A 24328-nucleotide genomic window follows, 5' to 3' on the forward strand; every position below is an offset into this window, starting at 1 on the left:
GCGACCGCAGGAAACCGGCAGAGAAATAGTGGATGGAGCCTACAACGGGACACATGCTGCTGAACCTATACTGTAGCTTACCTTACATGGCACACCACTCTTACACAGAATGGACTAAATAATGTACAAAAACGTAATCCTGTACTTACTGTATGACAAGCTGAAAATATTTTTTAAATAATACTCAACCATTTATAAAAAAGCTGTTGTTTTTACAGTGTGCACGCTGGCTATTAATTTGCAAACTATTAAAACTATGATATTCAAGTTGTAATCATACATAAGAGTATAAGCACTTTCTTTTAATTTATACAGTGCCTTTTAAAACAATTTATGTGGCAATGTGGCAATTCAAGGAGGCAAGGTGCAATATTGAAAAAAAAAATGTAATCCTCAAGTAAATGAGAAAAAGAGTAAAAAAAATATTATAATCAGTAACAAATTTCAAACAAAAAAGGACAATGGATTATTGAGAAATTTATCAAACTATTGCATCACATGGTTTATGTCTGAAGTGGCAAAGTCAATTTAAGTGAGTTTAAAGTAAAGCAAAATAACACATTATCCATAAGTTATTCTAGATATAATGCAAAAATATGAGAAAGCCTCATTAGCAGAGAATTGAAATAAATAAAATAAGGTAGATAAGTACAATAATTAATAATACATCAATAAAATGAATAATATATCAAATATTGTAAATAAAAAAATGTGCACAGGACAAATCAATCAGAAAGAAAACACTCAAGCCCTCCACCAAAAACAAAAATAACAAAAGGAAACACAGATAATTAAGCAAAACAAAAACAAAAAAAAAAAATCGTTCAAAGTCGTTTAAGTGGGAGGAAATGGCCATTCATAAAAATGCTGGAAGAATTACACCCCCCCCCTCCCTCTTACTCTGTGTTATGTTAGATTTGTATCGAGGCAAAACCCTCACAGCACAAGTCAAGCTTTACAAGTCCTTTCCTCTCCCTCTTGGCGGAGTGGAATAAAGGCCTGGCTGGCTTGCTGGCTGGGTGAGTGAGTGGTTGGCTGTCTGGCTGACTGGATTGGTGGGTGAGTGGCTGGCAGGCTGACTGGCTGACTGACTGACTGGCTTACTGACTGACTGAACTGAGCGGCCCTCCGGGGCCAGCTGTGCTCTCACTCTGCCTCTCCCCTCATTCTAATGCTGTTAATCCCTGACCACACAGCGCCACATGGAGGCCGGCCCCAGTAGCACAGCCCCTTCCGTGCGACTGTCCTGTCCCCGAGTCAAGAATCAAAAACAATAAACAGCACCTCGAAATTAGATCACGTGGACCCAGAGCAGCATGGGTAGGTTGTGCGTTTGGGTTTGATTTCAAGGAGCAAGTATTGTACATCACCATTTCCATCTCAAGTTCTGTCTTTCTGCTTTACTGTTTATTTCATAAGTTATTGTATAGGACTCTATATTAAATTATTGACCTTTTATTTTTCATAGTTATATTTATATTGTTTTTCTGTTATTTTTAAGTTATCAATTGTTTATCATGAGGTTTTGTGTATATTGGAATATTTGTTTAATGTGTACAAATTAACTGTTCCAAATATTGCCATTTTCTTTTGTTCATATTTGTATTGTAATGCTTTATAATTATTTTGCCTATTGTGTTGATGTGAGCTGCTGGGACTATCCATCCATCCATCTATCTGTCTGTCTATGTATCTATCTATTTATCTATCTATCCATCTATCTACCCATCTACCCATCTATCTATCTATCTATCTATCTATCTATCCATCTGGCTATCTGTCTATCTGCTGATTCCTACTTGAGTGAGGTGCCTTAATGAATTCGCAAAAACAAACATGAGGAAAAAGTTAATAAAATGTCAATAAGAAAGAAATATATAGTGGATCAAATAAACGTGGGTAGATTGCTCTGGGACAAGTATAAATAAAGGAGAGTTAGGACGAGGTGAATGTATTCGTTGCACTGACATAAATAAGGTAGAAGTAGCCCGGCCATAGACAACCTATCAAGCAAGTCGAAGGCAGTATCAGTTTTAAACTGGCTGTTCTACAGTCATATTTTACTGCCACATAATTGTTTGCTAATACCTTTACTGCTGCAACCTTAAACACCAAAATAAACATTCAGCAAATCAGATATTGCTGTCTTCTAAACCAACCACGGGACTTTAATTTTCAATGTTGCGTCCTGGTTATGAGCCAATCAGCTTCTGCTTTGCTGATAGCGCATCCATTGGTGATATCACATGCTTTAATAACCTTCTAAACTACCTATGGAAACAGACAGTTTCAAAAGGTACATGAAAGAATTTCAATAGAAATATCTACCGTACTGGGCTCAAAGCCACAATTATGGTGAATATTGGACTAATTTATGAGTTTATTCAATCACTTTGCCATTTAATCACTTTGCCACATGTAAAGGCAAATCCTACCGGCTTCAACAAGCTGAAAGATTTATCCAGCCCCGGTCCAGTGCTATAAAGTGCTCTACCTGACATGCACTCTCTTACATTGAATCCGGGCCAAGTCTACTCACAACCGGAACCGTGATGAACCACTCCTGATGCAGGTGTCTGGTGACTTATGGGTTTTATAAGAACAGGGCGACTCCTCCCCGCACCGTGATGGAATAGAGGGGATAGCGTTCCGAGATCAGACCACAACTACCGCATAACGGTCATCTACATCTTTTAAAAAGTTCCCAGCACAATAAATCCTGTTGTCTTGCACACAGCTACATCACAGCCTTGTATCCGCCGAGTCTTTGACCCAGTTTAACCCTGCAAAGCCCAAATAGGAAATAAGTGGACCCGAAACATGACCAAATTCCCAGATCTATTAACACATTATCCATCCAATATGATTGTGAGTATAAACAATAGGATGCATTGATAATGTAAATGTAGTCTTCAAGAGAGCTAAAATTGGATGTTGTCATAATATGATATAATATTATTATAACCAGGGGCTTTACAGAGTTAAGACTTTTTTTTATTCATTACTAAAGTACACTTGGGAACAAGTGTCCAAAAAAAATGCACTTATAAGACACAGGAAAAACAAGAAAATGTCCTCTTTCTTTTTTTATTCCTCAAAAAGTCAGACCAGGCCAGGCCATGGCCATGCACCGACCCTGACTGGTGAGGTAATGCTTCCTCAGCTAATAACGTCCCAAATGTGTTGGCCTTTTTTTTTAACACAGGACGAAGACTGAGACTGTGTCGGGGAGGCTGCAAGATAAAAAAAATAAAAAATAAAAAAGCTGTCAAAGCCCAAATAGGGAACTCGTGGGCGGCTAATAGTGAAGAGGAAGTGTCCTTTTATCAGCAGTGGATTAACAGTTTCCTGTCGCACCTTGTTTTCTTCTTGTTTTGTTTTGTAGCCCTCCCTGACTCTGTGTCTGTGAACGAGCGCCAGCACCGGACCCCCCCACCCAGATGGCGCTGTGCTCAGACCACCGGGGCTCTAGCTTTGTGAAGAAAGAAATCTGTTGCCCTAATAGCCCTATGTTGATGTTTCATGGTTAGGGAGTGAATAACCGGGTGTCATTACACACACACACACGCACACACGCACGCACGCACGCACGCATGAGAAAAAAATAAAATAAATAAAAAAACCTAACATAAGCTGCATTCACATATGAACTCCGGACAATGACCGGATAATCAGCACACAACAAGAGATTGTGTGTTACAGATGGGTTCAGATGCGTTCACGCTGACTGGAAATACTCCGTTTTGGTTTAGAAGGGAGGCGGATCCTGGGCAGAGCGTGCAGGAGGCAGAACGTGACGCAATAACACGATGCTGCAGAGTTTACAGCACACCCAAGATGGCGGACGAGGCTCCTGAATAATCAGTAATTGTGACTTTTTTTTACGTTGATTTTCCATGTATTTGGACGTATCTGCAACGTAAAAAAAGAAGAGTGGGAAAGGAATATAAAGGAAAGCAGGAGGAGGAAGTGGCATCAACATCCCACCCGAGAAAGAAAGCTGCAGCGTTGTGGATCCGTCAGTATCATGTCTCAACATGCTCACCTGATCTGTTCACACATACCGCTCAATCGGACATTACGCAAACTTTGCACCAGAGTGCTGGCTGGAGAAAGTAAGTTTAATGTTTGGTCCAACTGATTCAGACATTTGCCTTCAAACATACAACTCCTCTGGGTAATGTCCGGATAATTTCAGGGTTGCAGTACATGTGTGAAAGCAGCTTTACATACACATGACACCAAACACACAGGCAACACTTTGATCCCAGCATTTTTTTGTCACTCTAGTCTTCCTTCATCACTTCTTCCCGCTTGGCTCCTCTGAGTGCGCACTCCAACGGAGAAAGAAACAGAAACAGACAGCACGCCCCGCAAAAAAATAGTAAAAATACTTTCAAAAATGTACATGGTCACTGGGGTGACATCATTGGACTTGATGAGATTACTTAAAGGACAGAGCATTGCATTCTTAAAATAAGGAAGGATGTCTTCACTCTGGAAGACATTTCTACTTCCAGAGTGTGTGTGTGTATGTGTGTGTGTGTGTGTGTGTGTGTGTGTGTGGGGGGGGGTGCGTGCAAAAGTCTGCCGTTAGCTTTAAGAAAAAGTTACTGATTTCACCCAAATAAAAGCCTTGTATACATTTTTTTTTTAAGTAACATAGTTATGAAAGTAATATTTTCTTAAAAGGCATCGATAAAACATCTTGGACATGCAACTCGATCAAAAAAACAAATTCTGGCTTGCCACAATTTCCTTTTTTTTTTTCAGTACGACATTACAGTAGTGATTGGGGAGAGCGGCTAGTCACTGTATACGAACCACCCATTCCAGGTCAGCGGCTAAAAACCTAAAAAATCAGGAACAAAGGAGCCAGAGCCATAGAGCAACTCTTATAGACATGCGAATCTGTGTCCGGTGGAAAATATGCACAAATACTTTCAGACTCAATGTGCAATCATGTTTTGGTTTCTTTCAGGAGAGAGAATTTATTTTTAAGCGTGAAAAGGATTGTTGAAGTTGCATTCTGACGCAGATTATTATATATAAATATCTCAATAGCGCTTTGGCCTGTAGGACAGATGCAGTCGAGCCTACGGTGACTCGGGCCGTAGGGTCACGTTATGGGTGGTGATCTAAAACGACAATATGTGGATCACACAGAGACCAGGCTGACAAAAAAAATAGAATGAATGTGAAGGGACGGAAATAGCTGCTTCACATTTAAACAGTGACAAGAGAGAGCGAGAGAGAGAGGGCCAATTGTAGCCTCTATTTTTAGATGTTTGCCGGAGGCCTGGCTGGCAGTTCTGAGGGGGATGTGTACTTTTCCACAGTTCCTTCCCTCAAAAAAAAAAAAAAAAAAAAAAAAATTGAAGCTGTCCTCCTCGGCGACAATCACAGGGGAAGCTGTTGTGGCTAGGTGGCCTGGTCATCACCCTCCAACCCCCCACACCCCCGTTAGCCTCACCGTACTCTCATTTTGACGAGGCGTGCCACCCAAAAAACAATTCACACCAAGCCCCCGCCATAAAAAAACAACCCAAAACAAAAGACTAAACAGTTAACTACGACACATCTGCATCCGGTGTGGACTTGACAAATCACGTAGCTTTACCATATCAGTCGGGGGTGGGGGCTGGGCGGGTAATTCTATCTTTATACAACTGACAGGATGCCTGGGTTCTTTGCCTTGTTTTCCTTTTCCCCTTTTTTTCCTACAGACATGCAACCTGCCATTTTCTTTCCTTAAGGGAGAAAACACAAAAAGTGATCGCTTCTCACCTCACACTGTACGGCCTACACCGTTTTGCCGTAAAGCAGGCCCTGCGTCCACGTGTTGTGGATTAACACCCTGATAAAAGGGATACAAAAGCCTGTCAATTTCCTATGAATCGCAGCGACAACCCCGTCGAGACAACGGCTTATGGATCAACACAGTTTTCTCCAACAAATTGAACACCATCATTCACTACACCATATGGCGTCTCAAGCTTTCATTTTGACTGCATCCCTTGGGTAGCGGCTCCTTTGGGTTTCCTCACGTGGAACTGCGTACATCATGCACACTCAACACACACACACTCACACGCACAGCAAAGGAGAGTGATCGCTGCAAGGACTAATTGTTGACAGGTGGCCCTAATGCCCTCCTTTGAAACTAGAGTGTGATTTACGAACTTGCTCCCCGAGACCCTGGCTTTCAGCGGCGCTACTGCCAACTTATCTTCGCCCTCCTTCTTCCTCCTGCCCCCCCATCCACGATCCCCCATCCCTCCTCTCAATTGCATTAGTTTGTGTGCTCACTTTCACCTTCAAGCCAGTGGTGCTTTGATGGTCCTCTCCCCGACTCTTGTCTAACGTTGTGGCGGCGGTAGCACCCGCCGACCAAACACAGATGTGTGAGCATGTGTGGGTGTGCATGTTTATCCATAAGTCATGACTGTTTATGTACGGCGGGTTAGGCTGGGTCTGGGGGTCTTGACCAGGAGAACAGGAAGGGTAGAGAGGAAGCCAGGGCGCCCCAGCAGGTTTGGGTGGTGGTGGCGGTGGGGTAACATGACTTGACCCGGTCCTAACGTTAAGGGGGCATCTTCTATCACTGACTCCAAGCCAAAAATAAAAAAAAGACAGGACAGGACAAGCATTCTATGTTTGTATTTGTGTGCATCTGTATCAATTCAGAGTAAATGAAGCCGACATACAGTAATTGTACTGTATGTCGGCTTGCAGTACAGCTTACACAGATCTTCTGCCGCATATTTGTTTGAGTACCGACTCAATCCTGTTGATCCGGCCGAGAGAGAGAGAGGGAGGGCTTCAATTAAAAACTCCAAGTGACTGGTCACAACAAAAGAGGAAACCAAAGACAAAGACAGTATGTGCGTGTGTGTGTGCGTGCATGTGCGTGTATATCTATCTGGGTGTCTAGTGTCTGCCAGCCAGAGTCAAGGTACAAAAGGAGGCACAGTGTCTGCAGCCAGTCATGGTGTTTGGCATCGGACCCAAGATTGGGACAGGCAGGTCAGAGTCAATTCAGGTGAAAGGGGCACTGGGAAAAGTGAAGATTCCCTTGGGTACAGAAAAACAAACTTCATCACAAACAAGTAACACCACTTGAATGTATACCATAAAACAACCTCAACATGGCTATGATTCTGACGCAAGTACACCAAAAAATATAGCAAAACTGCGATTTGAAACCAAGTATTTGCTGCACTATATAGTCTCAGGCAATTTTTTGGGTGTCTTTAATTATGGAGGCACACGTCCTCGTTCAGGTGGGGCTTTTGAGGCTTTAATACAGATTGAGGCGACACAAAGTGCGATGGCGTCTTCATCATCAGCGCTCAGTGAACATTTATCTTACTTCCCTTACCGTGCAGTGGGGAGCCTGATGGGCTGCTGGACAGACCAGGGATGGGGCTACAGCGGCCCCCAATGACTCCTCCGCCTAGGACACAGCTGCCTCCTCCTAATCCCCCTCCTCCGCTGGTTCCTCCAACTCCCGCACAGCCAGCAGCTCGGTTGAGTTCCTGCTCGATCTCCTCAAGACCTGCGCTCTTCTGGAAGCGGGACATGCGGTTGACCACACGCGGGGACATGTGCGTGCGTGTACAGGGGGCGCCGCCATAGGGGTTGACGGGGAAGACGTGCGAAGTCCCGCGCAGGGTGCTGACAGCCACCCAGCGGCTATCCTGGCTGAAGCACATATCCTGGACCTGGAGAGAGCAGGACATGGGGAGATTGGTTTTGGGAAGTTACACATTCAATAATGTATGAATTTTCTCAAGGTCCTACTTTGCATACTCCTCGTGTATTCATGTTTTTCACCGGGAATGATGTTGTAAAACTTGGACTCTACTTTCACAATGTACTGTGATATTGATTAGGCATGGAGGAAAGGAAGTTGAGTCACGTCAACAAGGACATGGCAAGGCACAAGAGACGGCGTTAAAGGACATTAGAGGACTGACCTCAGCAGGAAAAGAGTCCTAAAAGGTAAACGCTGTCAAAGTGACCGTCAGACAATAGCTTCGGACGGGGTGGCCAATTAGTGAGACTGACAGTTATTGTGCACCACAATGAATTCAACCTCTCGCCATTGTTGTACATGAGTAGTAGCGCTGTTTGTGGGCCTGCCAAACACACACGCAAGCTTGAGTGGGTTAGCCAGTGGGTCATACGTACACACAGTTCAGATTGTGCATGAAATCTTTCCTTGGTCACATCTATGCAACAAGCTGGAAATGCTTAGAACAACAGTTCTTAAACTTTTGAGGGAAAAAATAGTTTGCGACCCCCAGGTTAAGAACCCCTGACTTAGAACCTATCAAGCGTTACAGAAACTCCACAAACAAAATATTTAAAAGAAATGTCGAGAAAAACAATGCCTTTCAAGATATTTAGGTTCTCAGTCTCAACATTTTATGACAATTAAGTGCACTCTAATGATTTACTCTAAAAATTAATATTTTCAAGGTATCATGTAACCAAATTGCCTCAGACCAACCCTGCTCACATACTGGTGCGGAGCTAGTTCATTTGGAAAAGGAAAAACCGAAGGCATTCACAGATAAACTGAGGCTCTGATCAGAGTTGAGGTCGAGGGCAGAGGGTTAGCAGATATCTTTTGTCTAAAACAAAGTCGGCGCCAAGAACCTGTTTGAAGCAACGGAAAGGGGGGAGGGCACATACACACTCCGTGCCTTTCTGTGAGTTTTGCACAATCCCTCAAACTTTTCAAACGTTGACTGGCTCACGAAGGAACAAACACTTGAGATAGAATCACTCTTGAGTGCATCAGACATGCAGGAGACCAAATGGAGAAATGGGCTGGGGGGGGGGCGCAAAAAATGTATATTATATATATATATATATATATATATAAAGATAAAGTGGAGAAGCACACAAAGGAGTCATTAAATCAATGGTGTCGATTGATAGGGCAAAAAAGAACGAGAGTGAGAGTAATAGAAATGCAGTGGAAAAAAAAATGAAGCCTGGGGGATGTGAAGATGAAGTGGAAAGAGAGATGTCCAGTCCAGTCTCAGCCGGCTAAATAGTCGGTCAGACAGACAGCGACGTACCTGAGGGGCCCTTTTCATCTGTTGCCAGGCCAGAGTGGAGGTAATAGTCCCTGGCAGTGACAGTTAATGGGTGCATCTCCTGCATACCAGACGGCTTCTTTACCTTACTTAAAGGCCAGCAAGGACTGGAGGTGTGTGTGTGTGTGTGTGTGTGTGTGTGTGTGTGTGTGTGTGTGTGTGTGTGTGTGTGTCTGTGTGTGTGAGAGAGAGAGTGAGGGGGGTTGAATAGAAAGGACACTTTGTATGTCCATGAGAGTCCCATCAAAGCGCTTTTGTCTACGTGTGCGCTTCCCATGAAACATGGCTTGCATTTTTGTGTATGTGTAGCGTGTAGAAATTTGACCATGGTAATAAACGCAAGTATGCGTGTCTGAAGGTGTCCAAATCTTGAAGGGGCAAGATGAGACTTCTGCGTCTTCACTGAGTTTTACACACAAACGCAGACAGGTCAGGCCTGAGCACAGATTCCAGGAACAGCACGAAATGTTGGTCTCCAAGTGGAGCCGATGACATTCTGGATGGACAAGAGGCAGTGAAGCCAGGGAGGTGCGTTTAACGTCTCTGCCGGGGTTTAGTTTGGCTTTTTATCAGGGGCACTGTTCGGGGAGATTAGCCAGCACCATTCACATCGGAGGAATGCCTTTAGAATGACAGGAATGCATACAGATGGGGAGAGGGATAAGAAAACAGAGAGAGAGATGGAGCTTAGAGACAGAAAACTCAAGACTACGTTGCGACTTGGCTGCTTGCGTACAGAGTCATTGATCAACGTCACATGTCGATTCCAATGAAAGACCAATAAACATCAAATAATCTGTGAAATTTCATATCACGTTACTTCGACTTTATATTGACAAATAAAACAAATCAAATCATCAATCAAAATTTATGTCAAGAAATGGCCAAAAATCATGGATTCCATGGTCAGTTCCCGAGAGCAGGGGTTCTCAAAAGTTTTTGGCGACCCCTAAAAAAAAGTCTACAAGTCCCTCGGCCCTGTCATTCCAACTTCTTGATGTTTGATCTGACAACAGCATAGTTAAGTACACGTACAAAACTCTGTGGAGTTGGCACTCCATGTGATTAGAATTTAAATAAAATTATTGCCATTCCTGCTGCTTTTGTGCTAATTTGTGCCATAAAAATCATAATTTGTGCCGCAATGGTTTTTTTGACATATTTGACATTATATCTCATGAGCTGTTATGTCACTTTCAACCCCATCAACATCCATATCGCTCAAAAACAGTCTAGTTCGTTTGTGCTGTATTTGTGATAAGGGTGTCCCTAGACTGTCCCTATTTGTGCGGGACAGTCCCGCATTTTGACCAATTGTCCCGCAACCTGACGGAATGTCCCACATTTTTATCAATTGAAGCTTGTGTATATATATATATATATATATATATATATATATATATATCATATTGACATTTATTCTCATGCATTCTGCGCAGAGTCAGAGCATCAGCAGCTTTTCTGACAGAAAAGTGTCTCCTCGTCTCGTGTGCTGTCGGGGACAGGAGTGGGAGAGTGAGTTGCTAAAGGTACAGGTACACTTCATGCAGCTCCAAAAGTAGGGTCTACGTCGACACATATATGGACGCTCTTTCTTATGGAAAATGCAGCCTGCTGAAAAGTTATTCATTGTGCATCTACTGAATAATTTAACTGAGAGAATTATTTCAGAAAAAAAAATTTTTTTGTAAAATTATAAAAAAACAACCTAAAAATATAATTCTGAACACATTTTCCTTATTTTTGTGCATGTTTAGAAAATCATCTGGCGACCCCCAGAAAACATGGGGGGGGGGGGGGGAGCCCTAGAGTAGAGATAAATTAGAGGTAGAATAGAGGTTACAACAAATATCACTTCCTTTTGGGGCAAATCTGTTGTTGTGTGAAGTGGAGTCGTGTCAAGTTTATTCATTTCTGAAGGAACATACTTCCACTCAAACATATGCCAAATTTGGTCATTGAAGATGGTCAGGAGGAATGCATATGCCTTCACCCTACATCAATAAGGGTCAGTGGCCAAATGTGGTCAGGGTGAACAGATTATTATTGCATCTCGGGTGAGTTCATATTTGTATCGAGAGCTGTCTAGTCCCTATCTGATCAGCTGTGAAACTTTTGAATTGCTAGTGAGATGCTGAAGAACAAAAAAGGCTGTGATAGGGGCAAGTGAAGAAGACATTCAATGGCATGAATATGACCATTAAAATGACCAGAGCTATAACAAAGTCCTTTGGTAAGCCTTCAAATTATCGGTCATCAGTTAGAGAGTACATTTCTGTGTAGTATATGGAAAAAACAGATGAAAATATATTCAGTAATTTCTCCAAAAAGCTGCTACTAGGCTCCTGAATGACACGAATAGTGGGACCACGCACAGAAGCTTTTTTAATATCCTTGAGATCTGGTGAATCGTAATGCTGTCTTTGAGTATTGTTTGGTATTCTATCCCTACAGTAACTCTGGCTATGTTCTTTAGTTTAAGTATTGAAGTTGTACAGCTGTTCTGTCAAGGCAAGTTAAAAAAAATAATAATAATTATGTGCTTCATACTTGACATAATGCCCCCACAACCCCACGCAAGTAGCTTGTGGCTCTTATCAGCTTGCATCTGTTTAACTGGTCCAGCCCCAGGTCACTGACAGCCAGCTGCGTGTTTGGCCGCTCAGAGACAGATAAGGAAGCGTCCCTCCGCCCACCTAAACGGACACTTTATCACCCTACAGTGTGTACTCCTGTGTGTGTGTGTGTGTGTGAGCTTGTGCATGGTGATAACCTTCTCTGGCCTCACTCAATAGACTGATGAGGCCCGGCATTTGGTGTTTTTATGACGTAGACCTGATCAAAGCCGTCTTGGTGTGCAGTCGGTCAGCGGACTTGCCGTTAGGTTGTACATTAACTAGGACCCAGCGCTGTATGTACATTGGAGTGTCTTTTGTGTGTGTGTGTGTGTTTGTTTGTCTAATGGTATGTGTGCTCAGTCGATTTTAGTGAACCGAACAAGGCCTAAAGGCGTTTCGTTGAGTAAGCACTTCTCAAATGCAATGCAAACCCATAGGAGAATACCTCAGTGACTAAATCCCTGCTATGCGGAAAACTGATTATACATTTTGTAACACTGTACTAAATCACAGCTTCAACATCGCATTCCAAATTATTATGCAAATGATATTTTTCTGATTTTCCTAAATAGTCGATGCAAATGACAGTCAGTATAATTTTCAAGTCATCAACCGTTAGGGTATAATTCGAATGTTATTGAACAAACCTCCCAATGACAGTATTTTTTTGTAGCATGGAAGAAAGTGGTCAGTCAGAAACTCTATATAGTTTGCCAAGGTCATCTTCACACCTTCAGGAACCCTAAAGGGGCCTACCAGCTCTCTCCGCATGATTCCGGCACAAAACATGCCTCCGCCACCTCCTTGCTGGCATGGCAGCCTTGTTGGGACAAGGTGGCCATCCACCAACCATCCACTACTCCATCCATCTGCACCATCCAGGGTTGCACGGCACTCATCAGTAAACAAGACTGTTTGAAAATGATATATATAATATTTCTGGGCCCACTGCAACCGTTTCTGCTTGTGGGCATTGGTTAGGGGTGGCCCAATAGTAGGTTTATGCACAACTGCAAGCCTCTGGAGGATCCTACACCTTGAGGTTCGCGGGACTCCAGAGGCACCAGCAGCTTCAAATACCTGTTTGCTGCTTTAGAATGGCATTTTAGCAGCTGCTCTCTTAATCCGATGAGTTTGTCTGGCAGAAACCTTCCTCATTATGCCTTTATCTACATGAACCCGTCTTAGCTCTGAATCAGCCACAAATCTCTTCACAGTACGATGATCACACTTAAGTTTTTGTGAAATATGTTTTCATACCTTGTCCAAGGCATTGCACTATATAAGGCTTTTCGGCAGCAGAGATCCTTTTTCTTTGCCATACTGCTTGAAACCTGTGGCCTGCTTAATAATGTGGAACATCCTTCTTAAGTAGTTTTCCTTTAATTGGGCTCACCTGGCAAACTAATTATCACAGGTGTCTGAGATTGATTTCAGTGAACCAAAGAGCCCTGAGACACAATACCATCCATGAGTTTACTTGAAAAACAAAAATTAAATGTTTAGGACACTTAAATCCAATTAGCATTATAATTTGGAACGCGGTGTATATGGGTCACATCAATTCAAGTGCATTGTATTTAACAGGCCTCATACTGACCATAATATATCACATTTAAGGGTTTTGAATGACTTTTTCCAGCGCTATTTAAGTTCAAAAAGACTTTGCGGAAAAGTATATTGAACAGACATTTGTTCAATCTGTAAAATATGCAGAATAATACATTTTTGTAGTGAACGCAGCTCTGAAAAATGGGATGACATTTTAAAGTACAAATCTTAAAGATTTTCATTTAAAAAATGTTTGTTAAGTCACTATCTACAAACAGAAGAAGAAGAAGAAACAGTCTTTATTAGTCACGCAACACACCACACTACAACACATGCTTGCACACACACGCACACATGCTTTGATGGTGGCCGGTGAAATGGATTCTCTGCTTTTGACCCATCCTGGCTTGTCCTTCCTCCGGGGGCACAGCCAGGAGCAGTGGGCAGCATACGTGGACGCGCCCGGGGACCAGGTGATAAGTGTCCATCGCTGGTCAGACGATGATGGGTGCATGTTTTTGAGGGGGGTCCTTACTGACGTGAGGTGGAGGAAACCCCATGTGAGCACGGGGAGAACATGCAAACTCCACACAGAAAGGCTCCTATTTGGGAGATAACCCGCCGGAGCACCGTGCCAACAGTGCCCCAGGCGGGAATCGAACCCAGGACCTTCTTGCTGTGAGGCAGCAGTGCAATGCACTGCGCCACCGTGCCACCATCTATCGCCGAATGACGTAACACAAAGGTGATTGAGCCTATGGCCCACTGATGAAAGCCCTTGCATTTGTAGTATTCTGAGTATTAAGAACCGGGTGTCCGCGGCGAATCCCGCCATGCATTCAAATCACAAGCAGCGCAGTTAGTGACACATTTTCCATCACCCAGCAATGACTAACTACTAACTGACTGTCGTCACACGGGTGACACTGTTTGGATCTCTGGGAAGTGAGGTCCAAAAACACACCTGCAATTACTGCTTTTTGCCATAGGTGCCACCAAAAAAACAGAACATAAATCTTCAAGATTTACACTTTAAAGTAATGACCTACATAAAAGGCAAATTATCCTGGTGTGGCAGTGCTTACATTGGAAAAAAAAAAATTATAAGTTCAAGTACTTTAAGCATGTTAAAGACCTTGGCTGAAACTCTGTATAATGAACACATCCTGAAACTCCACAATCAAAAGGAAAAGAAAAAAACAAGCTGGAAGATATATAATCCATTAAACGACTACGTCAAACCACCTTGAGACAGCTTTTCTTAACCACACCCTCAAACCATTAGAAAATTTGGATTTCAGCACTTTGATTTATCATTGTATCATTCTGTTAATGCTGCTTGGCTTATGCTTCTACATGTTGGAATTAGTGGCTACAGAATTGCTATAGACCGTATTCTTCTGTGTTCCAGATAATCATTGAATGTTCCCTGCTGCTCCACATAAAAGCTGTGGCTAGAGGAGTGCTGTGATCCGTTCGTGCTGCATTTGCCAAGCCTGCTGAGGCATGGCACTGAATCTCTGCAGCCCTGGCAGCCCAAAAAGGCCCAGTGTATACCCACATGAAGGTTGTAGGTGTATGGGCCGCACAGGTGGAGGAATGGCTCCACCTGTACATGTATATTTGGAGACTGAGGCCTCGTCCACACGTATACAGATTTTTCTGAAAACGCATTTTCCCCCCCCCGTTTAAAAAAAATAAAAAAATCTCCGTCCAGACGAGAACACAAAAACGATTTAAAGCGCTCACACAGAATTCCAGGCCAGTAGGGGGTGATACTTTGTAATAAAAACCGATGTAAAACACCACAGAAGTACATTAGGAGCATGCATGTTGAGCTTCTTCTTGAGCGCCGTGATCCTCATATTCATACAGAACATTGTATGGCCACAATTCCTAAAGTTGGAGAGACTTTTGAACTTTGAATGACCACACCATGGACAACACAATGGTCAGCGGCCATCACTCTTAGGTTCATGATGCATGCTCAAATGCGAAAGTTTAGGAAATTACGTCAGCGTTTTCAAGAAGTTCCGCTTTACCTGTCCACAGAAATACATGGAAAATCAGTTTGGAAAAATCTCCATCCTGGAAGGCATTTTTCTAAAAGGTAATTTTCAGTGACTGAAAAAGCTGTTTTCGGACAATGTACAGGTATATTGCTGCCTTGCTCAACCAATCGCACCCACAGCACATGCGAAGAGGGTTACTTAATTGCGTACACTCTGCATTGAAACGGAGTGACACTTTTGCAAATATTTGCTCACTCTGTTCAGCCCAGAGGTATAGATACGCTTTGCCAACAGCAACATTGGGTCACACAGTTTTTCCCAATAGTGAAAAAAAACGTCTTCCATTAAGGCTTCTTTCAAATGTTCCATTGTGCCGATCATTTTTTGTGGAATCACTAACAGTCTAGACGTCCATTTGGGCTTTTGGACGTTCCGGTCAACGTTACGACGGCTTTTAACATTGTGTACAGGTGGACTGCCCATTCAACTACATTAATAAATTATACTAAATAGATAAATAACAAGTGTTATTTAACGTTATAAAATCGTTGAAATTCAGCAGAGTAGGAGGGTAACAAGCTACAACTACTCTCGTTACAGTACTTGATGTTTTCACCTGTAACTGCACTTTATTGAGTTTGATTCAACTGAGTATTATTCATTTGTTGTGTTTGTCTATGGTATTTACAGATAGGTCACCAATTTCACCTATTTCATGACTGGGTTCAACTAAACATCAAACACTAACAAAAACTATAGTATTACTCCAGGGAGTTGAAGGCATATTTTTTTAGCTGATTTTTTTGGCTTGTGTTTGTTGCAGTGCAGATGCCTTTCTTTTTTTTAGATCGGATACATCCTGCTCTGACCTTATTATGCTCCTTTTCACCATAAGGTCTTTGAGGTCCCCAAAACATTTTTTAAAGTTCTTTGCTGAAAATACCACTGAGATTAGGCATTCGAGCCATTCTAACACGCGTCCAATCCACCCTGTCTGAAAACGGGCTGTTTCAGTAGGTGGAGCAACCCTCTCGAGGCCCCTAGTTCTGTGATCCAAATGGGGATTGAGCACAAGTTCCAGGGTCTATGAGCCAATAGGGTTTGAGCTTTACTCTTGGCTTTGTTTTATTCACTCTGTAAACTTTCTCTGATTTCACCTCATCAGTATGCTAAAAAAATTTTCTCAACAAATTTGCGGCGAGAAGTTGCCAGTGGCCAGTTGCTGAATCATCACTCCTATTAGATCTACAAGGGCTAATTTAAAAGTTCGCGCCGACTTTTACCGCAGTGTAGAGAGCAGGGCGGAGTTTGGTGCACCGTGGGATACGGTGGGGCTTGGGGCTTTTTTGTTTCATTGAATTACAGAAAGGTCTGAAAATAAAATAAATACATCTACGGTTTTGTTTGGGGAAACACAGAGCGGATCCTGCGCCACAGCACAGTCCTACTGTGGACAGTCCTACCGTGTATGTGTGTGTGTGTGTGTGTGTGCGTGCGTGAGAAAATACTTACACTACCCTCATCTGCAGTTTTTTCAGGGACAGTTGGTATTAATTCCTCTTTTAAAAGATTTGTGGGGGTCTCTGCAGCCAACAACTGACCATTTCCCATGATTAGCTCTTAGCTTCTAAAAATCTAGCTCGTGGGTGCGGTTGCGCTCCAGTAATGGGTGGAGTTATTCAGATGGAGGGCGGGTCTAATTCTACTTAAGTGATGTATTTTACTGCAATGATGTATATTAGGGCAGCAAAGATGAATGGCTCATTTTAGACATGTTTTCTGAAAAAGACAGCTCACAACAAAATTGACTGAGTTGTCTTTTTTCACAGTTTGTGTGTTAGTAGGCCCATCAGAGACCAAAATGTACACCGACCAGCCACAACAATAAAATCACCTGCCTAATATTGTGTAGGTCCACCTTGTGCTGCCAAAACAGCTCTGACCCATCTGGGCATGGACTCCAAAAGACCTCTGAAGATGTCCTGTGGTAAGTCCTGTGGGGCCCCCATGCATCGGGCTTGATGTTCCAGCACATTAGGGATGCAAGAACTAAATTTGAATATTTAAACAAATAACAATATTCAAATGATAAAACTGCCATTCGATATTGTATTTTTTAAATAAATAAATCATTTATTAGAAATGTTTTCACTAACGTTAGCAAATAAATTCTTATGTGATGAGCAGTAAAGTTCAATATAAGTTCATCCAGTTAATTGCACAGTTAAACGCACATTAGACAGAAATATTCCCGGTAACTGTGCAAAGCCTGCGGCGGTGGAGACACACGAGGGAACCAGCTTGTTTCCCACTCCTCCGGCATTCCACTGTGTACAAGGGAGAATGCACTGCCTTTGACCTGATTGTCCAGTAATTACACAGATGTGGCAATGAAAGTGGGAAATAAGCTCGACCATCATCGACGGAATGTCCTCTAGTGCAGAGGTTCCCAACCAGAGGCTGGCGGACTGTGCAGTGCTGCGGGGCATTTGCCACCGAGTCGTGAGATTGTGAGAGGGATTTTTTCAGGAGCCATCTGCAATATGCAGCAGGAAACTGAGTTAATTAAATACTGCTAGAGTTTTTATTTTCTTTGTTTGGAGAAATGATAGCTCTGATCAGAGATACGAAATCATGCGGAAGCCCCCCCCTTCAGTTCTAAATTTGAGCATCAAAAATGTTAATATATTAGAATATTAAAAATAATAACGCATACAAATTTGAATGGGATAATAGAAGAATATCTGCAGCTCTACAGCACATCCAACAGATGCTCGATCGGATTGGACCCTAACCCCGGCCATCCATATGATGTTGAAGCAAACGTCATCCTTCAGACCAGGCCACCTTCTTCCATTGCTCCATGTCACAGTTGTGATGCTTGCACGCACATCGTAGGCACTTTCGGCAGTGGACAGGGGTCAGCATGGGCCAAAGTTTTCACTATCCGGTAATTACCGGTTTTGACCAGGAAAATCTGCTGAAGTCCGACATATTTACATCTCTCCGGTCAAAATGTCGATGAAAATAATTCCCTCTAAACACAATTTGAATTAGTGCTGGGAAATAAAACAATAAGGATAATTATTGCCATATTTTTTCCTCTATGTCGAAATAAAAAAGACTAAATTCCGCAGATCTGTTAATTTCCACGTTCGGCAAGTTGCAACGGAAAACCAGTCAAGTTGGACGATCTAAAGCTGACCTTTCACCAATCACGTTGGTCAATATAGAAATAAGCCCCGCCCGCAGGTTGCGCTCACACGGAGCAGAAACAGCACAGCGTCCAAAACTCGGAGAAGCAGAAAGAAGATATACAGGTACTCCTCACTTAACGACCTACCTGTTTAACGACCGTTTGGACTTACGACCTGCCCTCTGACCAGTCTGTATTGCGCTCCGCCTGCGTGGCGTCTCAGCGTCAAGCATCTCATTGCGCATCACCCTTTATACACTATATACACTATATATACTGTATATACTATATACACTGTATACATCTCATCTCATCACTGTTCTCAGTCTCGTTCCTGTACTCTGTCAGTATTCACTACACTAGCATTTGCAGTGGCCACGCCCCCTTACGGTGGAATAGTACGGGTCCTCGCTTATCGACCAATTCGCTTAATAACCTGGTCCTAGGAATGGAACTCGGTCGTTAACTGAGGAGTACCTGTATTGTTGACAACATGGTTGGCCAAATACATCCATAGCTTGCGTTTTTTTTGGATATTTAGGTTCGACCCAAAGCAGACGGTAAATATCGATTGTGTTGTAAAATATGACCGGTACCGCCGCCAGCCTCGTCTCCACTGCCGCCAGACTATCCATCGTCTGCCCGGGCCTCCACTCCCGAGCCAGTTGGTGGCTCCTCTGCCGCTGTTGACCCTGAGTGTCCACGCTACGGAGCGCCGCCTCGGCTCCCTTAGCGGGATCTCTGCCCGTTGGGGCCGCCCTGCAGCCACTGATTTGGAACACCTGCCTGCACGCCTCCGGGAGGAGGGTGCTCTCCTGGCTTGGCTGCTGCTGTTGTCCCTCAGAACTCCTCTGTCGCCGGACCTCCATCCATGCTCATCGTGGGCTCCTCCATGGTTCGACACATCACCCTGCCTGCGGCTAAAACCCTCTGTTACCTGGGCGCCTGCGTCCAGGATATAGACTGCAAAATCCCACAGCTGCTAGATCAAAACCCGTCTGCCTCCACTGTTTTCATCCACATCGGAACCAACTATCTCAGGAGCAAACAATCGGAGACACTGAAAGAGGACTATACAAACTTATTAACAGTCTTCTACAGTCGGACCACCGGTTCATTGTCCCCGGCCCACTGCTGTGTCCCAGCTTTGGAAAAGTAAAATTCACATGTGTCCTTCAGCTACACACATGGCTCAAGGGATACTGCTGCTCCCTCAACATACCGTTTGAAGACAACTTTGGCACCTTCTTAAACCATCCAAACGTCTTCAGACATGATGAAGTACATCCAAACTTTCATGGATCACGTCTCCTCGCCATGAACATGGAACTTACGTTAAAATCCTCTGTTCACTACTGATGTTTGGTGAATCCAATTCACTCTACTGACTGTAATGACTGTCACTCTGCTTCACAAATTCCTGTAGTTACAAACCATAGAGCCAAATCACGTAACTTCCCTGTAACATACAGGAATCTAAATCATTTATTAACGGTTCAGACTCCAAATATCAGTCCCCGACAAAGCTTAGAACAATAAAAATGGTTTTATTAAACAGCAGGTCGCTAACGAATAAGTCATTTTTAGTTAATGACCTTATAAGTAACCATAACCTGGATTTCACCTGGCTGGATAGAAATGGCACAGTCACACTTATTGAGACAGCACCTCCTAATTTCAAATTTATCCAAACCACTAGAGCTGATAAGCGAGGCGGTGGAATAGCTGCTGTCTTCTCTGATATCTATAGCTGCAAGGAAATCCCCCTGGGAGAATTCACATCTTTTGAACACCTTGCTATATCTATTAACTGAAGTGCTCCGACTTTAATCATCACTGTCTATCGACTACCAAATTCTAAATGTGGCTTTCTTGATGAATTCTCTGAGCTACTGTCCAAGGTCTCTACTGATTATGATTGTGTAATTATCTCGGGTGATTTTAATATTCATGTTGACAATCAAACAGACCCAGATGCTCAACACTTCATTAGCCTATTAGAGGCATTTGACCTCACTCAGCATGTTTCTGGACTCACCCACAAGAAAGGGCACAATCTGGACTTAATATCACTGTACCCTGTGAAATGGCTGTTGCTATTTCAGATCACTGTTGCATTCTTTGATATACAATTAAAAAACTTATCATTAACAATAATACCATTGAAACCTTTAAGAGAACTGTAAACGAGTTACCGCTGTTCATGGCATCATCAACTGAGGATCCTGTGAACAACTTACAAAATAGCATTGATAACATTGCCCTGTTAAAACTAAAAACATAGAAAAAGAACAAGCCCCCTGGAGAAACAGAGTGGTTGTTAGGCAGCTTAAGAGAGAGCGTCGCCAGGCAGGATGAGAAATTTACAAAGATAGACTCAATCAATACAATATAGAGATTAAACAGGCCGGACAAGTCTTTCTTCTCAAAAATCATTAATGAAAATATCAAATATAGTAAAGTGTTCTTCTCCACTGTTGATCGACTTATTAATCCACCATCTACAACTCCATCAGAGAAGCTACCACTGAAAAATGTGAAGAGTTCGCCAAATTTTCAATATATTTCGGACCTTAATCTGACCAGTACGATAGATCCAGGTCAGTGTTAGCAGCGCGTACTAGATTTTCCGTGATGATAGTCAGTTCTCCGACAGCGATGGAGAATCTCCTCCGGACTTGGAGAACATTTCAAACAGCAGATTTCAAACTTAATGTGACGATGAAACTGAATATTTTCATTGCACTGCTGCCTCACAGCAAGAAGGTCCTGGGTTCGATTCCCGCCTGGGGCACTGTTGGCACTGTGCTCCGGTGGGTTATCTCCCAAATAGGAGCCTTTCTGTGTGGAGTTTGCATGTTCTCCCCGTGCTCACATGGTGTTTCCTCCACCTCACGTCAGTAAGGACCCCCAACAAAAACATGCACCCATCATCGTCTGACCAGCGATGGACATTTATCACCTGGTCCCCGGGCGCGTCCACGTATGCTGCCCACTGCTCCTGGCTGTGCCCCCGGAGGAAGGACAAGCCAGGATGGGTCAAATGCAGAGGATCCATTTCACCGGCCACCATCAAAGCGTGTGTGTGTGTGTGCAAGCATGTGTTGTAGTGTGTTGCATGACGAATAAAGACTGTTTCTTCTTCTTCTTCTATAGGCCCATTTCCAACCTGACATTCCTCAGCAAAAAAACAGTTTACCTTCAGCTTAACAACTATCAAACAGCCTTTTAGACACTTATCAATCTGGTTTTCGACCTCATCATTAGCACAGAAACAGCACTTATTAAAGTTGTGAATGATATGCATATAAACACTGATTCTAAAAAGATCTAAAACTATCTGTTCTGTTCTGTGCTGCCTTTGACACTGTTGACCATCATATTTAACGCGAGATTACAAAAATGGGTCGGCCTATCGGAGGACCTGAGAGAGACCCCACACTGAACACTACAGTCTATGACTGAGTTGTGTGTGTGTGTGTGTGTGTGTGTGTGTGTGTGTGAGAGTGTGTGTGTGTGTGCTCTGTATGCTGTTTATTCTGCACTGACTGTTCTTATGATTGCACAGACATTTTATATATTTTCTTTGTTTGTATTTCTCTGTAAAGCACATTGTGTCGCCCTGGTATGAAATGTGCTTTATAAACAAAGTGTGACTTGACTTGATATCATGTTGTTGTTTTTTTTGCATCTGATAAATACAACAATTTAGTAATAACAAATGACACAAAATTTCATATAAATGAACAATTATTTAACACTAATGGTATTGTCTGCATTGTCTCTGGAATGCACTTATTTTTAATAAAAAAAAAAAAAAAAAAAAAAAAATCAACTAAATAAATGTCCACAGGTACTGAAATCAATAAACTAAACGTTGTAAAAATTATATTAAAAAAAAAAAGAAAATAATTAAAAACGGTAAAAAATAGCACACATCATATTAAAGTGTAGACAGGAAATAGAGTCTCCCCGTTACAGAAGTGCAGGATTTATTATTTTCAAGTATTCACACAAAAACATCCAGTTTTTACCAATTTAGCAATGGAAGGCAACGGGGAGATGGTGTGACGTGGAACGGAAGAGTGGGGGGACAGTTTTCTTTTGTAATGGGACAGTCCCTGAACTCAGTTGTGTTTAAATAAATAAATAAAAAAACACAAAAATAAATATATCTAAATTAAATACACAGGCAAACCACTACAGGAACGCATGCACGGTGCAGCACTCTCTGGAGTAGAAAGAATAAGTTCACTCACTCACTCAAATTCTCTGAGTTAGGTTTACATTTTCCCTAAAATGCGAAGTATATCCACATAACACTCCTGCTGTTTTCATCCAAAATCAGTTGCGGAGGCTCTGCATTTCCATCTTTAATGAGCTAACAGCATAACAAACCGGAGTGAATGAGACAGTGAAGACAGTGAGCGAGTGAGAGGAGGTGGGGCTCTGTGGGCGCTGCAGTGGTGTGTTACAACTCGCTGTCGGAGAGAAGAGACAGCGAGGAAGTGCAGCTGGTACAGGTATATCAATAATGCGGAAAATGATCCGATAATTTACACTGTTGTGTTTTCCTGTGGTTGTGTGTGTCTTTGTGTGTAGGAAGGCTGTATGTCTGAGTGTCCCAATAAATATATATCCGGGCGTCCTTTGGAAGAGTTCTGGAAGCTTTTGGCTTTTTTTTTTTTCAGCTGAAGACCATCAAGCAAAAAAGGCGCATTGAGAAATTTTTACTTTGAATGAAATTTAATCCGAAGATTCCCTATAATGTAAAGGTTTGTGAAAACTGCCGACCGCCCTGAGAATCCTCTTCCCATTCGACCACTACATGTGCTTTTCGGCTCTTTTTAACAGTACATCAGAGCTAGCTGGCTATTCTCCCTCTGCTAAAAAAAAAACGTGGCAGCTCAGAGCTTTATGGTACGGCTAGCTGTTGTGCTTAAAATAGCGACGACATAACAAGGTTGTTAAGAATGCTTAAGCTGGTGCAAGTGTTTTTTCCAAATGACTCTCAGTGACACGGTGCTTTTTGTTACTTCTTGGCCACCGTAGGTAGCCTGTCGGTGTGAATGCGAGGGGAAATCCAGAGAATTTCGCTTAATGCAGCTTTACAGCAAAGTTAAACAAAGGCTTTTAAAATTGAATTCTGCACTAGCTTGGGTTATTTTTTCTGGTTAAATTCTTTTAAACACTGCAACGGGCACAAGCTATACACCACAAAGAAACGGAGGGGGGCATTGAGTGAGCTGCCACGGCCTATTTCGCTTACAAATTTGTCTCCACTTTATTTGTGTTTACTTTGGAATGGTGATGAAGCCAGTGCATAGAGGTGCGGCGGGGGGCGCCGCAAGGAATTCCACTGCAATTTCTGGAGCTAACTGAGAGGAAATGAGTCATTCTGTTGCTGCTAAATCATCCAGTGCCTCGATAAGACGAAGGAAGAGGAGGAGGAGGAGGGTGGGAAGGTTGGTGCTGACATTTTTTTGTTTGTGTTCGAGCATAAACATGCGCAAAAGTACAGATGCACGGGGAAGATTAAGGACCGTTTTATGTTACTCTTCGTTTTCATGGCCTTGTCACAAGCTCATTCACACGTACACACGCAGGCGACGGGGAAAGATGGTCATTATCCCTCCCCAAACAGACAAGTTTTGGTTTGATCTAAGCTCTTTCCCTGCGCTCTGCAGGCATTGATGGTCTGCAGTCCCGTCTCCATGACAGTGTTTAGAGATTGACAAGAGCGAGGATGAAAGGCCCGTCTGCAGGCTGTGCCGCATGCTCATGTCTGGAGTGCTAGAAGCGGGGAGAGACGAACCTCAGTGGGTGGTCCCGCTCCTCCTT

General features: G+C 42.9%; 1 protein-coding gene across 8 annotated transcripts in view; it reads right to left on the minus strand.

The window, feature by feature from the left end:
* bcas3 (BCAS3 microtubule associated cell migration factor) overlaps nucleotides 1-24328 on the minus strand; it is a 320419-nt gene that overhangs the window by 217786 nt on the left and 78305 nt on the right. For all 8 annotated transcript variants that reach the window (XR_013844306.1, XR_013844307.1, XR_013844308.1 and 5 more), the window contains exon 15: nucleotides 7382-7724. Coding sequence is in view for 5 of the 8 variants with exons in the window: in XM_080006287.1 (XP_079862413.1) it covers nucleotides 7382-7724 (343 nt within the window). In the remaining 3 variants the exon portion in view is untranslated. The remainder of the gene's footprint in view (nucleotides 1-7381; nucleotides 7725-24328) is intronic.

This window comes from Zeus faber (assembly GCF_960531495.2).
Source record: "Zeus faber genome assembly, chromosome: 9".
Taxonomy (NCBI): Eukaryota; Metazoa; Chordata; class Actinopteri; order Zeiformes; family Zeidae; genus Zeus; species Zeus faber.